Below are 15280 nucleotides of genomic sequence, written 5' to 3'. Positions count from 1 at the left end.
CTTCACTGGTTGTTTATAGTATAATGATCATTCATCATAGGAGGGGTCACTCTTCATAAACCCCATATAGCATGTGTGACCAATCATGTGTTAAAAACACCCCTATCCTTGCATTTTTACATGTAATGTATTAACCCCATCTTGAATGTATACATTTTATAATCTTTGAATATAGACACCCCTCCATAAATCCCTTATTACAAAACTAGCCCTTCATGCAAGGATGTGCTATGTTACATGTTTATGAGTTACCCCCCCCCTCCCCCCCCCCCCCCCCCCCCCCCCCCCGAGTCTTCATATTGCCATTTTCCGTGGTACTATTCTATAAAATACTCTTTTAAAATAGAATTTTCCCACCAAGAGTGGAGGCTAAAATACATCTTTGCCATGTAAATGTATGATATGACTTAATGACTTATTTGCATCTTCATAATAATCGAAGTAGCTCTTCTTAAGTATCATGATTTGGAGATGCCTTTCACATCTGAGCATGGGACAAAGTGTGATTTTGAGCTTGTACTAAAAAAGGAATAGTTCAAGGTGGTGTATTTGTCTCCTTCTCTGGTTCAAAGTTTTTTTTGTGTGCGTGTGTTGAGATTAGATAAGAACCCCAAAGAAGGTCCAAGAATATATGCACCACACAAAACATGATAAGATTATCAAGAAAGGTAATGATAATAAAGAACCATGTAGACAAATCGTCGAGTAAAAATACCAATCTTTTATTAGATTTAAAATTTATAAGGATAAAATCGTGTACAATACTTCAACTAGCAATAGTCAAACCTACCACCATCCAATAAGAATAAATTAGAACATAACATTATCAATGTCTAATGCAATGAAAAATTATCCATTTATCATGGATTTCCATTGGATGTAAGAAGTAATTGAGAGTAGACAATCCATACTTAGTAGGAAGCATAGAAAAATGTTTAAAAACATACCCATTTTCTTTGTTAATCTAATACTAAAGCATTACCATAATAAGATGCTTTTCATTATCATACTTTTATCCACTGGTAAAGTAAAGATAAAAGATTCTAACTAGTGAGCCAAAACACAACGAGGATTACTTCTACTCTAAAACCTCATTTGCAAAGCATATCGTGAAGCAAAAGAGAGAGAGAGAGAGAGAGAGAGAGAGAGAGGTGCTTATGTAGGAGACTACAACTATGTAAGAAGTTATACGACCAAGGAAAAAATTAGGCAGTCCTTACAAGCGTAAAGAATTGCCAGGGAGAATGAGAGCAAGAAAGAAAGAAAGAAAGAAAAAAAGAAAGAAAGAAAGAACAAAAGCCAAGAGCAAAGTTGGCAGCAAAGCAACACAGTTTCCTTGATTGTAGAATCCCATCCATATGTAGAAGCAAGGGATAAAAAAAGCCAATGCTACTATTGTTTATGAAAGCATCTAGGCTACAGTTGACCATCTTAGTTAGACGTTCACATTTTGAAATGAAATTTCGGATTGCCCGTACCTTGACCTTGGATAGCCACTCGTTCTCTTCCACGAGTGCATGAATAATATAGGAGGAAGACGGTGGTCTACGTTTCGCCTTCCATAAGAAGGCAAAACAACATAAGAAGAGAGTGGAACAAGATAAAACATGACATGTCTCACACTCTACTTCAATGAAACAAGATATGAATCATGGCCTAGAGAATGTAGAGGGAATGCACCCTATGAATATGAGAAAACAACCACAATTTATGCAAACATCATGATTCCGCTATTTGTTTGTGCATGACACCAATTCTTTCCCTTCCCATGCACAAACACATCCCATGGAGTAGATGCTCCCTAGAGTTTGGAGACACAGATTGAAACTCCCTTCCACCAAGGATTCAAGCATGCATGGCCTTCGTTCTCAACCCTGCATTTGACAAACATAGGCCCCCTCCCTTGAAGTTTTTGTCCTCCCTTACCACACGAAGAAACACCCCATCTTTGAGGCCCTCCTAATCTTCACAAGCCACCTTCAATATCCGTTTCATTCAAGACAGTGGGCCAGAGCACAAAAGATCTTGGGACATTAACCACGTGGGCTAACCAACTACCATCAACTAATGTCACCCAAGGTCTACGTGCGGGTTAGAATAGTCGTGTCCGGAGAGGAGGACGGACCAACTGCCAAATTCATAACCCACGTAGCTTCACACTTAGACCGACCCAACTCAGAAATGCAGCACGGTACACTCTCGTGAACACTGCTCCTCAACTTGTCGTAATGATGGAGTCGGCTCAACCTGTGGTGAGCCCTTGTGATTGAAGCCTTGAGAAATAAAGAATATATCACTTCGTGTTTTTGCGCCCTACCCCCCTCGCACGTGAACGTTGTCAATCTGGTGCAGGAATTGCAATGGGTTTATGGGGTTTCGAGCGCTACAAGAGCGGGGGTGGTGGATTTAAGGATTGCATCCAACAGTACCATTGCGTATGCAGCTGGTCACACACTTGTCATCTACGACTGTTCCAAACATCTTCAGGTCATCTGCAACGCCTTGCTTTCTTTAAGGCTTTCTCACGACATTTTTCAGGTTTACAACTTTTCAGTTCCTCAGGTGCTTTTACAAGGACATGTCCACCAAATACAGTGCCTGTCTGCTTGCCCGAAAAAGAAGTTTATTATTTCAGCAGACTCTGGCCCTGATGCCACACTCATAGTCTGGAATTGTGCAGACGGTCAGGTTAGTCTATCTGCGGAGAGTCATGGTTCAATTATTGTCTATGAATACACTCTGGCATCTTGATGATGTATTTTTCACACGTCTCTTCTATCTATATATCGACTGCATCGTAAGCTTGGTCTGGTCTTAAAGATGAAAACAGTTTGGCCATCGTGTTCTACTATCATCGTAGTTGAACAATGAAATAAAAGGGACGAATGATAGAAGAATGGCTTGTTGTGATCGTCTCTACGGCGTCGATGTGTCTGTGTGGTCACTGACATGCCATCTTGGAATTCGGTGCCATATCAGCACCAGCTGCTGACATGGTTCACCTGACGCACCAGCATGGATTTGGCCAACAGCCAAGTCAGTCTCTTTACAAGGGAGTTGGTTGTTGGAAATGACTGCCCCATGCCCATTTGAGTGTAGGAAGGGCTAACGAGTCAGAAAATAAATGAGTGCCCATGCCTGCCCATAAGTATTATCATCTGTGATGAGTGGCACATTTATATAGAGCTGCAACAAGAGATTAGTATGGTTAGCTTCATCTGGTGTGTCCCATAAGATCATGTTGAGTCTTCTTAGGACATTAATAGAGCATTTAATTTCATTCGAGTATAAAGAGGGGCTGAGGGGTCTGAGGAGTCTCTGCCCTCAGCTTTACTGTAGCCAATCTCTGCATGCAAACCTCATAAAATCAGCATTGCCGCTCGTATTTTATCACCTTTTTCTTCATTGGCTCAAATCATTGGAGTTGTTTTAAGTTGCTGCTCCTGTTTCTTTCATTGACATTTGTGGACCTTCATCCCCAAACTTGCATGAAAAGCACATAAAATATTAAGATTGTTGGTCTGAGAAACGTGCACAAAATATTGCAAGTACTAAACTAGCATAAATTTTGCAATACTGACACTCACACAAAAACTTGGGAGTGTTGAAACTCGCATGCATGTAAGACTTGCAATTGTTGCAGAAAGTTCTACAGCCCCCCCAAACCCCTCAGGGGGGATTCCCTTCAAGGACCTTAGAAGCACTTGACTGACTCCTGATTTCCTTGAGGGAAAGGTCACTGATTTTTTTGAGCTGTATCGAAAGGGCAGTGGACTTGAAGGAGTTTGGACTATATCAAAGAGGGAATAGTGAGTAAGGCATTATCAAGATCCCAGTGAAATTCAAGGCAGGTTTTTTGGTCAGTAGGGAAAACTGATCTCACCTTGTGGTGGCATTCAAACTCCTGAAGTCCACACACATGAAGTTTGCATGTCTCCCTTTCAGGAATGATGGCAATTCCACTTACACGATCTAAAGAGTCTACTGGGTAGATAAACCCTGCTTGCTCCATCTTCTCAATGTCAGCATGACATAATTAGGATTCAGCGGTATGGCCATTTCTGGGTCAGCATAACAAGTCAATGCAGTGCTCAATAATGTCTGCAGGGACTCCCTTCAGATCCTTACAAGAGCATGCAAAATGTCCAAGTATTCATGGAAGAAGTGTGTTATGCCTCCAAAAGATAATCATGCTTCCAAACCCAACTTGCCACTGTAATGTAGTTGGGAGTGTCATCTGTCCCAATTTTAAAATAACACCAATCTCTGGCTTGGTCCACTAGACTGTACAAGTCATGGTCTCAGTCCATTGAGTCTCACAAACCCTGTGGGTGTGTCAACGAGCCCTCGCCTAGGGCTGATCAAGAGCCCACCCTCCCGTCCCACGTCCCACGTCCCACTTCCCCTCCCTACAAGCAATACGTCTTGTTGTTGGAGGGCACCCTCCTCTATGAGCTGGAGAGATACCAGTCATTGTCTGATATGAAATAACACCAATCTCTGGCTTGGTCCACTGGACTGTACGAGCCATGCTCTCACCAATCTCTGGCTTGGTCCACTGGACTGTACGAGCCATGGTCTCAGTCCATTGAGTCTCACAAACCCCTGTGGGTCTCACAAACCCCTGTGGGTGTTGGAATGGTCACCTCCCCATCTGTAAGCCCCCATATGAGGAGAGCATGGGGGGGTGAACCTAGGGTTTGAGGGAGTACCACATGGACAGCATCCTGGCTGGCATGTGGGTGCTATTCAGAAAGAGAGGGGGCTGCCACATGGGCAGCACACAGGCTGTCATGTGGGCAGCAAGCAAAGGGAACACACCTGGACCAAAGGTGGCCGCAACAGATGGCAGGGTGTCCCAGGTAGGAGGCACGATGACGTCAGCAGTAGTACGGAGGTGTACGGGCAGGACATAGTGCCGGCAAAGAGCTGCAGCATGGCGCAGCATGGCGGGGGTCTGTGGGAAGGTGTACAGCCTGCAGGAGGGCCTCCAGCTGCAGCAAAGGGCAGCCTAGCAGCAGCCCAAAAGGGCCTGGCTAGGGCCCTTATATAGGGCTGGTTGAGCCAGTCAACCAGGCTGACCAGCAGGTCGGCTGGTTAGGTTGGGCCAGCCAACCAAGTTGGCCAGAGGGGGTTGGTTCATCCTCCTGCTGGGTCGGCCATTTGACAGGGCCCTTGGACCTATAAAAGGAGGCCATTGTGCCTCATACAAATATCCAGCGTAGCAGCTTTGGGAGGAGCAGAAAGGAGCAGCATATCCACCATCCTTGGGCCTCTACACAGGAAGTGAAGGAGAGAGTTGTTGCTGCAGACTTAGCTCTAGGGAGGCTGCTGAACCTAGACTGTCTTCTAGGGCAGAAGGTTGCTGAGATCATCTTCTGGAGCAGCAAAAGACAAGCAGTCAGGAGCACAGGAGACCTACTCTTGGAGCCTATTCCTGGAGGACCAGGAGAGAAGGAAGAGCTGCAGACTGAGCTTGGAGGGCTGCCTACCTAGGCTGACATTCAGGGCAGCAAGGTTGAGAAGAACACACTAGACAGAGACTCTACATATGCTCGAGGTGGAGCACGCGGGCTCAGAGATCTAGAAGTGCTTGACATCTAGTAGGAGAACCTTTTGGTATTGTATCCTGTCCTAGTTTGTGGACTGACAGAAATATAAAGAGTTGCTTCTATATTTGTCTCTGAGCATTGTCTATTTACTGGCTTGCACATCTATGCACAATAAGTTAAAGAGTCTGTGATTCCGCACCCCAGACACACACTGTGTGAGCTTTTGGGCAATACTATCAGTCTTCCGCTGTGTGTACCCTCTGTTGGGTCATTTCTAACAGTGGGTATGTCAACGGGCCTTGGCCTAGGGCTGATCAAGAGCCCACCCTTCCGTACCACATCCCACTTCCCCTCCCTACCAGCAATATGTCTTGTTGTTTGAGGGTGCCCTCCTCTTTGAGCTGGAGAGATACCAGTCATTCAGACTCCTGAAGTCCACACACACATGAAGTTTGCATGTCTCCCTTTCAGGAATGATGGCAATTCCACTTACACGATCAAAATAGTATACTGGGTAGATAAACCCTGCTTGCTCCATCTTCTCAATGTCAGCTTGACATAATTAGGATTTATGCACATGGCCCCTTGTACACCCTGCAGATGTCAACGCTTCCAAGGATTTGCACAGTCCCGTACAGCCACGTCACCCGTACTTAGAACATGGTGGGGTTACCAGCAGCTTGGTCGGCCAGGTATAGGGCTGGTATGGCTGGTTCCAGCCAGCCTACCATGCCTAGAAAATGGCAGGGCAAAGGGGGGCTGGACCCTGTATATATAGGAGGGCATCAGCCCTTGAAGTGAGGGCCAAAAGCCCTAGTTATGAGAGCCCTTTTAGGGCGGTTTCGCAGCAGCCTGGTCGGCCTGTTTGGGTCGGCCAGATTGAGGCTGCTGGTTTGTTTTTGCAAGCAGGCCCTGGGCCTACAAAAGAGGGCCATTCAGTCCTCATTCTACATCACTTGGAGCAGCCCTGAACCAGCAGATAGGAGCAGCAGAAGGACCTACCTTGGCCTACATTCAGGAGGTGAAGGTGACCCAGAGCAAGCTGCAGACTAAGCTAGAGGTGCTGCCCACCTAAGCTGGCTTCCGGACAGCAAGGTGGAAGTGATCTAGATAGAGAGTCTACATATGTTCGAGGTGGAGCACGCGGGCTTAGAGATCTAGAAGTGCTTGGCATCTAGTAGGAGAACTTGTTGCAGATGGATGTTGTACTTCAGAAGGGGACAGTACAGGATTACACAGGCTTTTGGTGGGTGCCTCGATGAGGTGCATAGTTTGCTTTCAGAAGAGCAGCAGTACGACGGTTTGGTATGTACTTAATGTTTAGCATTTGAGCCTTTATAGCATGCTGTGGAGAGACTCTGCTCTTCATTTGTCTCAGGTGATGAGAGATTGGAAGGAATTGGCCTTCTTCGAAGGCAGAAGGGGAAGTATTGGTGCTTCTTCAAATCTCGGAACGCAGATTGCTGGAAGGTGATGGACAAAGAGTACTGAAGCCAGATGAGTACGTGCTTGAGAGCTCAACAAGAGTTCATGGTCTAGGTCATTTGAAGATATTCATTGGTTGCGGACCTTGCCAAAGGAAGGATGGGTTGAAACAGACCTTCAGAGCATGGTGCCTAGAAGACTCTAGGTTGTTCACCCATTATGAGGGGGACAACTGGAAGATCATGACGGCTGGATTGCTCGAGTTCGAAGGCAGGAATGTGACTGAAGATGGTGGTGCTAGGAGGTGCTACCAAAGATGGACCTGTGTACCAAGATGGTGTGCGGAAGCGGAACCAGACCTAGTGGAGCAGGAGCCACTGGATGAGAAGCTAGGAAAAGATTTCAACATCGCAATGTTCCAGAGGACTACAACCAGGGAGTTACTAGAGCATCGTCATTGACGTGTCGGCATTGGGCCTGGATGTGTCGGTGAGAGGGGGTGTTGGAATGGTCACCTCCCCATCTGTAAGTCCCCATATGAGGAGAGCGTAGGGGAGGGATACCAAGGGCAGAAGATGCCTAGAGTGCGTACCAGCACCTTTGGACACCCTCTGCTACCGGTGGCATGGAGGAGTATAGGGCCAACCAAGGAAGCCTACATCTCCCTGTGGTGTAAGATCCATACAGTCTAATGTTGTAGAGAAATGTGATGACCTGAAATGCCGCATCGAGCTGTAGTGGGGAGTACCCGAACTCACCCAAAACTATTTGATGTGGGACTGAAGGCTTGTTTCAAATCATCTGTGAAAGGATGAGAACTTGAAGCCTCTCAGCATGGGCCCAATCTGTCTCTAATAGGTCTGGTCCCCAACACAAACTCCCATACATACTTGCTGGTCACACCAAAGAGTCAAAGAGAAGGGTTTGGTTCTGAGGTTCCTAAAAATGAGAATGAAAGTACTGTTGCTCGAGTCTGGGCAATGCAGTGCACCCCGTGCTCAGTCGAGCCTCTAATGCTGGTTGCATCGTAAAAATCGGATTAGAGAAGAGGACCCTTAGGTATGTGTAGGATGCAATCACCTCCACTGGCAACCCATCCAAGGTAAAGTGCTCTCTGTGCATGGCTGCCCGGGACATGTTGAAGAACATGACCTTGGTTTTACCAAGGTTGACCTTCAAGTCATGTGTCTCATAGAAGGTATGGAGTGCATCTAAGTGTAGCTGGAGACCCTTAGCTGAGGAAGATAGTAAGGGCACGTCATCTACAAGAATCTAGAGCAAAGACCCGGCTAGAGAGAAACCAGCCCCTCTAGGGGTCCCAATAAAAGTCTCAAGCTCATCAATGTAGAGGACAAACAAGGTTGGTGATAGTAGACAACCTTGTTTGATTCGAATGGTGCTCATGATCTCCTCTGTCCATCCTGGGCCTTTTCGAACCCTACCCGAGACTCTCTCATAAAAGGCCATGACTGCCCAAGTGATCTCCTGATCGTACCCCAACTCCCGTAGACGTCTGATCAGTCAAGCTCTTGGCACTGTGTCAAAAGCCTTGCGGAAATTCACAAAGCAACAATAGACCCACTATCTCCATGCCCTGGCAATGACCCCTCTGAGTGTAAGTATATGATCCATAGTCCCGTGGTCTACCTGAAAGCCTGCCTGTCCTCTCAAAGCTCTGCAACCAAGCGAACCTCTATGTCAAGTACTGATGCATAGATCTTGGACATGACATGTCCAATCATAATGGTCCTGTAGTTTTCCGAGCTCATGGGATCTCGAGCCTTGTGTATGGGGGTGATGGTGTTTGTCACGGGGACATGAAAAGTGATGTAAAGTATCCTCGTAACTCAACCCACGCTTAACCTAACATTAACCATGGTTAGGTGTAGTAATGGTTTGGCCGTGAGGGATTGGCTAGAAGAAGTGCACAATTCCTAGAAGTTCCTAGGGGCAAAGTCTAGGTGCACCACTAGGATCCTAGGGGCAAGGTATATGCGCTAGAGAGGGGTCTAAAAGTTGGGCCCAAGGAGAACCAACGTTGTCCTTGGTCAGGTGGGTTAGAGCTTTAATGAAGGGCCAAGTGTCATGCATGCAGAGGCATGCCCTTCTACCACCTACCATCTCTCTCCCCTCACCCCACTGGAGGATTGCAGAGTCGAGCATAAGCCTTCTACACAGTTTTCGTTGCTCTTCTTGACTCTCCCAGCTGCATTTGCTGCTTGTACCCTGCATTTTGCTGCAGTTTTGACTTTTTCCCCAGCTCCTGCACACACCAAAGGCAGCCTAACTGCTAGCACAAGCCCTGAAGCTGGTGTACGGCTGTTGCACATTTCCTGAGGCGATTTGTGGCACTAAAATCAAGCCGTACAGTCGTACCTGTACAGCCTTGTACAAACAGGGGCGCAGTTCTAAAGGACGCTGCGGAGGCCAGTTGAAGTGAGGATTCAATGCCCAGATCCTGGTGTCGATGCCTTGGGGTAGATGTGCAAGCCTGTGGTCCTCTCTAGCCTTTTCTTGCCCCTCTTCCGCTCTCTTTCTTCCCTTTTTCTCTTCTCCCAGTAGTTGGAAACCTCGTGCACCTTGTGGGGTGTCACGGGGACGTGAAAAGTCATGTGTAGCTACGCCCGTGGACAAAACTCAAGACAAGTTTGGCCGTTGGGATTGGCTTGGATGAAGTGTAGATTTTCTAGAAGTCCCTAGGGGCACATTTTAGGTGCACCCACTAGGACCAAGGGTAAAACTAAGGCATTCTCAGAGGAGTCCAAAAGTTGGGCCCAAGGGGATTCGAGTGTGTCTTGGTAGGGTGGGTTAGAGCATTTATAATGAGGGTCATGTGGCAACCTCACATGCATCCCACCTACCATCCTTCTCCAAGGTTTAAACGTTGGAAGGAAAAAAGACGTTTTCCTTGTGTGCTCTAACAGGGCATGTTTTTCGAGGCGCCGTACGAATCCGTACGAAAGGGCACACATTCTAAGGCTCGGTTCTGTGCATTTTTTGTCTCCACACATTTCGAGGCAGTCCATACGGCTGTGCAGACTGCAGGCATTGCATTCAAGGCCCTCCTACTACGGACTGTATGGGGTCATTAAAGCTTGCTGTATGGAACTGTTCCCTGCTGTACGGCCATTAAAGGCTGTTGTACGGATATATTCCATGTTGTACAGGGGGGCACTAAAGGCTGTTGTATCCGATTTGACGCTGATTTGCTGTTTGCACGCACCCCGAGGCTGCTGCCAGCATCCGTAGTGCTTTTGGTCACTGATTTGCTGCTGCACGCATTCCGAAGCACCCATTTCGAAGCATGTTTTTCGAGGCGCCGTACGAATCCGTACGAAAGGGCACACATTCTAAGGCTTGGTTCTGTGCATTTTTTGTCTCCACACATTTCGAGGCAGTCCGTACGGCTGTGCAGACTGCAGGCGTTGCATTCAAGGCCCTCCTACTACGGACTGTATGGGGTCATTAAAGCTTGCTGTATGGAACTGTTCCCTGCTGTACGGCCATTAAAGGCTGTTGTACGGATATATTCCATGTTGTACAGGGGGGCACTAAAGGCTGTTGTATCCGATTTGACGCTGATTTGCTGTTTGCACGCACCCCGAGGCTGCTGCCAGCATCCGTAGTGCTTTTGGTCACTGATTTGCTGCTGCACGCATTCCGAAGCACCCATTTCGAAGCAGCGCTGTTATTTGAAGCTGCACTGGTCAATTCCAAGCTGCAGGTGGATTTTGCCATGGAAGATTAGCCCTTATTCTCTTGCCCAAGCCTCTACACCCGTGAGCCTTGTTTCTATTTCTGTTCTTAGCTCCGAGAGTCTGTATCTCTCTCTCTCTCTCTCTTTTTCCCCTTGGCTAGAAGTCTTTTCTACACCCCTGGGGGTCTAGGAAGAGGATAGGAGCAGGAAAGAGCTTGCCCCTTTCCCATGGACAGTGGTTATGGACATTTTGACTTCTTTTTGGTTTGATTTTACTATCTTGGAAGCTTGTTGCTTTGCATTTTGTTGTTCGGCGCTTCCTCTCGACCTTACAGGCTTGAGCAGACACTCAGTTACAGAGGGTGTGCCTGGGGGAGTGCCAGAGGGGCAGTGTGTTGCATTTGGATGCCTTGAGGCTGCTTGAGTATTCTGGAGAGTGTATGGAAGCCTTGCCTCTCACAGTTGGTTCAGCTTCTTAGGAATGCCTTAGTTTTGCCGTGACAGTTGGGATCTAGTGGTGTACTTGAGTTTGATGCCCTGAAGCCAAGGTCTGGCTTGACAGAGAAACTATGGGTTTCATCAGTACAAGGGTGAGCTGTTGTATTAAAGCATTTTTCATTTTTCAGAAGAATTAAATAAATACCGAAAGGGGTGCCAAGGCATTTGGGGCCAATGGGTGTCTCGTGTGATGTTTCATTGAGCAGGGGCATTCTAGCCTCCATCTAGTTGTTTTCAGTCTATTTCTAAGTGTTTTTCAGTGGCTGTTAATTTAATGAAAGTGATTGGGAATGATGCAATGTGGCTGTAGAAAGTGTGAATGCTAAGATAGTTACGGTTTACTGCCCTTTAGTTAATTGAAGGCCAGTTTTAGTGGCTCCATCGTCACCAGGATATCACCATCTTCCTATAGAGGTGAGCCCTGATAGTGTTGGGTGAAGAAATCCCCCAATTGCATCCGAGTTACAACCCTAGAGACCGCAAGCATGTCACACCGTAAGGGGTCATTGACTATTTCAGAGCAAGAAGAAGACATGATGTGAGAGAGTTTTGAGGATGACCATAGCATCAACAGGGGTGATGAGGAGTAGGACAATGGGGAACGGCTTGTGTCTCTTGCACATGCCACTGAGGACTCACAGGATGAGGTAGATGAGGCAGAGGAGCTTGATCCCAATGCCCTTTTTCAGTTGCGAATGCAAATTGCAGTGGGAGCCCTATCACAGTTGCAACACACTTTCATGGAAATTATGCAAACTCCTACTAATATTGCTCCTCCTGGAAGAAAAAAGATAGATAAGAAGAAGCAGAAGAAGCATAGGAAGACTCATAGGCATGTATCTTTCAGTGGACAGCCACCAGAGATGCCCACAGTCACCCGTGTGGGTGTACAGCCAATAATTTTCATTCAGTTAATCAAGAACAGTCAGCCCATGATGCATCCCGGATATTTTGGCGGAGGATCAGTTTTTCAAGCAATGGTGGGACAGCCCACAGAAGGGCTCAGTATGCCTAGTACATACTTGGGTAGTTTTCAGCCAGGGATGCAAAATGATGGGGGGTATGCCAACTGCAATTGCCAACATGATGTATGCAAACATAGGGATGCAGCTCAGAATGTAGATGGGGATGCCGGGAATGATGAGTGGCTCCATGGATATGCCACAGATGCAGGGAATAGACCTGGAATGGTCAATCCAGCTATGGGATTTGGGAGTAATGCACAGAGTTTGGGCTAGATGATGCCACCTCCTAATTTGCAGCCACTTGTGTATGACAGCATTGCACCCAAGGGCAAATTGAAAGACTACAAAGAGGGTGGGGCTGCTGTAAAATTTGAGACATTCAATGGGACTCAGGACAGGTTGAAAGCATTGACTTTTGTGCGACAATTTGATGCTACCTATGCTGGTGGGAACTTCACGGAGTCATCAAAGGTCAGGAAGGCAGCCACATTCCTCAAGGGCAATGCACTTCAATGGTGGACCAATTTGCTCTTGCAGGGTAAAGCCCCTAATACTTGGGTTGAGTTCAAGCAAGTTTTCTCATTTGCTTGGCTCACCACCAGTTTTGAAGTGGATATAATGACAGCATGGCATAAGCTGGATGCCGCAAACTGTAAGAACCTCGAAGAGTACAATAAAAAGTTTTGGGAAGCGTTGCTGCCCGTGAGTTCTTATAGGTGTGTGGAGCTGTCCGAACAGATCGAGAAGCATTGTTTTGGGCTGCCAAAGGAAATTTGGGACTACTGCACCAAAATTAAAGTCTCCAATATGTCCTAATTGATAGAAAATGCCACAATAGCTTATGCCCTCTTACAGGGGAAGACTTCGGGCTTCAAGGGAAGCCACCAAGAAGCACAAAAGTTTGGGGCAGCAAGAAGGGAGGTCACAAGCATTTCTGAAGATTTGAATAGCCCGTCAAGTCTAGATTTGTTGTAGGACAAAGGCGAGGATCGCCTTGAAAGAAATTGTCAGAGGAAGAAAACAAGGCCCTCTATGATGCTAACAAATGTTTCATATGCAAGGAAGAGGGCCATTGAGCACACGAATGCCCACACAGAAAGAGAAAGTTTCCTTCGTCGAATCAGAGTGAGAATAAAGGAGAAAAGTGGGATGACCAGCGGGGTAAGAAGCCCAAACCTACTGCTGGTCTTTTGCCAGATGTCACTGGAGCCATACAGGATGTGGATGCCACGGAGTTATGCAAAACGTGGGGTAAAATCCGTGACCAGACTGCTTTATTTTTCTTTGATCCAGGCGCGCGAGCCAATTTTATAATGCCAGAGCTGGCTGGAAAATTGGGCATAAGGGTAGATGAGATGGGGCCACTATGTGACGCAGATATGGCTTGCCCAGGGCACAATGAATCATTTACACCGATCATTGGGAAGCTCCGTATGCACATTCAGAGCTACGTGGACATTGAAGAATTCTATATTATGCTGCTGAATGGGTGTGATGTTTTGCTTGGAATACCTTGGCACCACAAGAAGGGAGCACTTTTGGATGCCAGAAACAGAACTCTAACTTTGACTCTCCAAGGGAAGACTCATGTTTTGGATGCTAAATTGAAGGGAGAATCCATTTCAGTTGTATTGGCTTCGGCCATTTCAAATGTAAGGAAAAAGCATCTTTCTGCATGCTTGGTTTTTGCAACTGAAAAACAGCAAGCATAAGAAAATTCTAATTTTGCTAAGTTGGATAAAGAGAGGACAATTTCCTTTTTCAGTTTCGCGAATGTTTTTCTGACTCCCTACCACAGGAATTACCCCCAAAACAACCTGAGGGCCATGCCATAGATGTAATTCCAGGTAGCAGCCCGCCAAAGAAGCCTCCTTATAGGGTTAGTGCAGCACAGTAGGAGGAAATAATGAACCCAATAAAGGATCTCTTGGAGAAGGGCTTAGGGGTTAATTCAGTCCAGTTCCTCGCCATATTGTTCCCCGGTCTTGCTTGTGCAAAAGAAGGATGGCTCATGGAGAATGAGCTTAGATTATAGGACTCTGAATATGATAACCATTAAGAACAGATTCCCGATACCTAGGATTGATGATATCTTGGATAGGTTAGAGGGGTCTGCAATGTTCAGCCACATAGATTTGAAGAGTGGCTACCATCAGATTAGGATACGACCTGAAGATGTGCATAAGATAGCTTTCAGGACCACATTTGGCTTGTATGAATTTCTCGTGATGCCATTTGGGTTGACTAATGCACCCGCCACCTTTAATCAGATGATGGACTGAATCTTCAAAGAGCACAATGTTTTTGTCGGGACATTCTTTGATGACATCATGGTATTCTCTAAGAATGAGGCGGAGCACAAAGAGCACTTGCCAATTGTTTTTGCAGAGCTCAGGAAGCATAAGCGGCTGATTAATGCCAAGAAGAGCAAATTTTTCATGCACGAAATCCACTTTTTGGGGCACATAATCTCTAAGGTTGGATCCTGCCAAAGTGGAAGCCATACGGAATTGGCCACCGTTGAAGAACATCCATGAAGTACAGAGCTTTCTTGGCTTATGCTCGTACTACAGGCAGTTTATCTGCTATTTCGCTAAAATAGCATCGCCTCTCCATGCCCTACAGAGAAGAAAGGAGTGTATTTTTTTTTTTTTCAAGAAAGAGACTTCTATTAAGTAAGAGAAAAAACCTGCGAGAGCAAGCTCAAAGCGGAATACATCATGAAATCATGAGGATAAATAGAAAAACCCCCTCAGAGTGAGGTGGAAAACAACCAAGGCTGAGGCTGAAAGTGCCACGTCAACCTTGTAGTAGTCTCAGAGAAGAAAGGAGAATCCTTCCATTCCCTGAAGAAAGAAGCCCTCCTAGCTGAGGCTGCACGGGAGTCTCCCTGCATACCCGTCCATACGGCCATCAAAGTATGTACGGTGTCTGTCCAGATATACTAGCCAATGTGTGCGAGGGATGAACGTGAGTACCCTCCAAAGCCTCTGTGCATCTGGCTCTCCAGATATGCGAGGATGCTATGCTCGCTAGAATCTCCCAAGAAGTATCCACAGAGGCATGTACAGCTGTAAAAGGAAGATGTGGTACCACATCCAACGAACAGGACTCAGTCTGATGACGTCGAACCAAAATGGCCC

At 46.5% G+C, this 15280-nt stretch overlaps 1 protein-coding gene and 1 pseudogene across 1 annotated transcript in view; both read left to right on the top strand.

Annotated features, from left to right (window-relative positions):
• The first annotated feature begins 2170 nt into the window (after window positions 1–2170).
• LOC147899790 (cilia- and flagella-associated protein 251-like) overlaps window positions 2171–15280 on the top strand; it is a 152058-nt gene continuing 138948 nt past the window's right edge. The window contains exons 1-3 of the mRNA XM_087377084.1: window positions 2171–2252; window positions 2353–2487; window positions 2563–2688. Coding sequence (XP_087233210.1) covers window positions 2229–2252; window positions 2353–2487; window positions 2563–2688 — 285 coding nt within the window. The 5' untranslated portion in view covers window positions 2171–2228. The remainder of the gene's footprint in view (window positions 2253–2352; window positions 2488–2562; window positions 2689–15280) is intronic.
• LOC147899792 (uncharacterized) lies at window positions 12414–13849 on the top strand (annotated as a pseudogene).

This window comes from Dipteris shenzhenensis, chromosome 7, assembly GCF_047967505.1.
Source record: "Dipteris shenzhenensis isolate YYH24624 ecotype China chromosome 7, Dip_SZ_1.0, whole genome shotgun sequence".
NCBI lineage: Eukaryota > Viridiplantae > Streptophyta > Polypodiopsida > Gleicheniales > Dipteridaceae > Dipteris > Dipteris shenzhenensis.
Note: the sequence above shows the minus strand (reverse complement) of the source record. Positions and strands in the feature narration are given on the sequence as shown.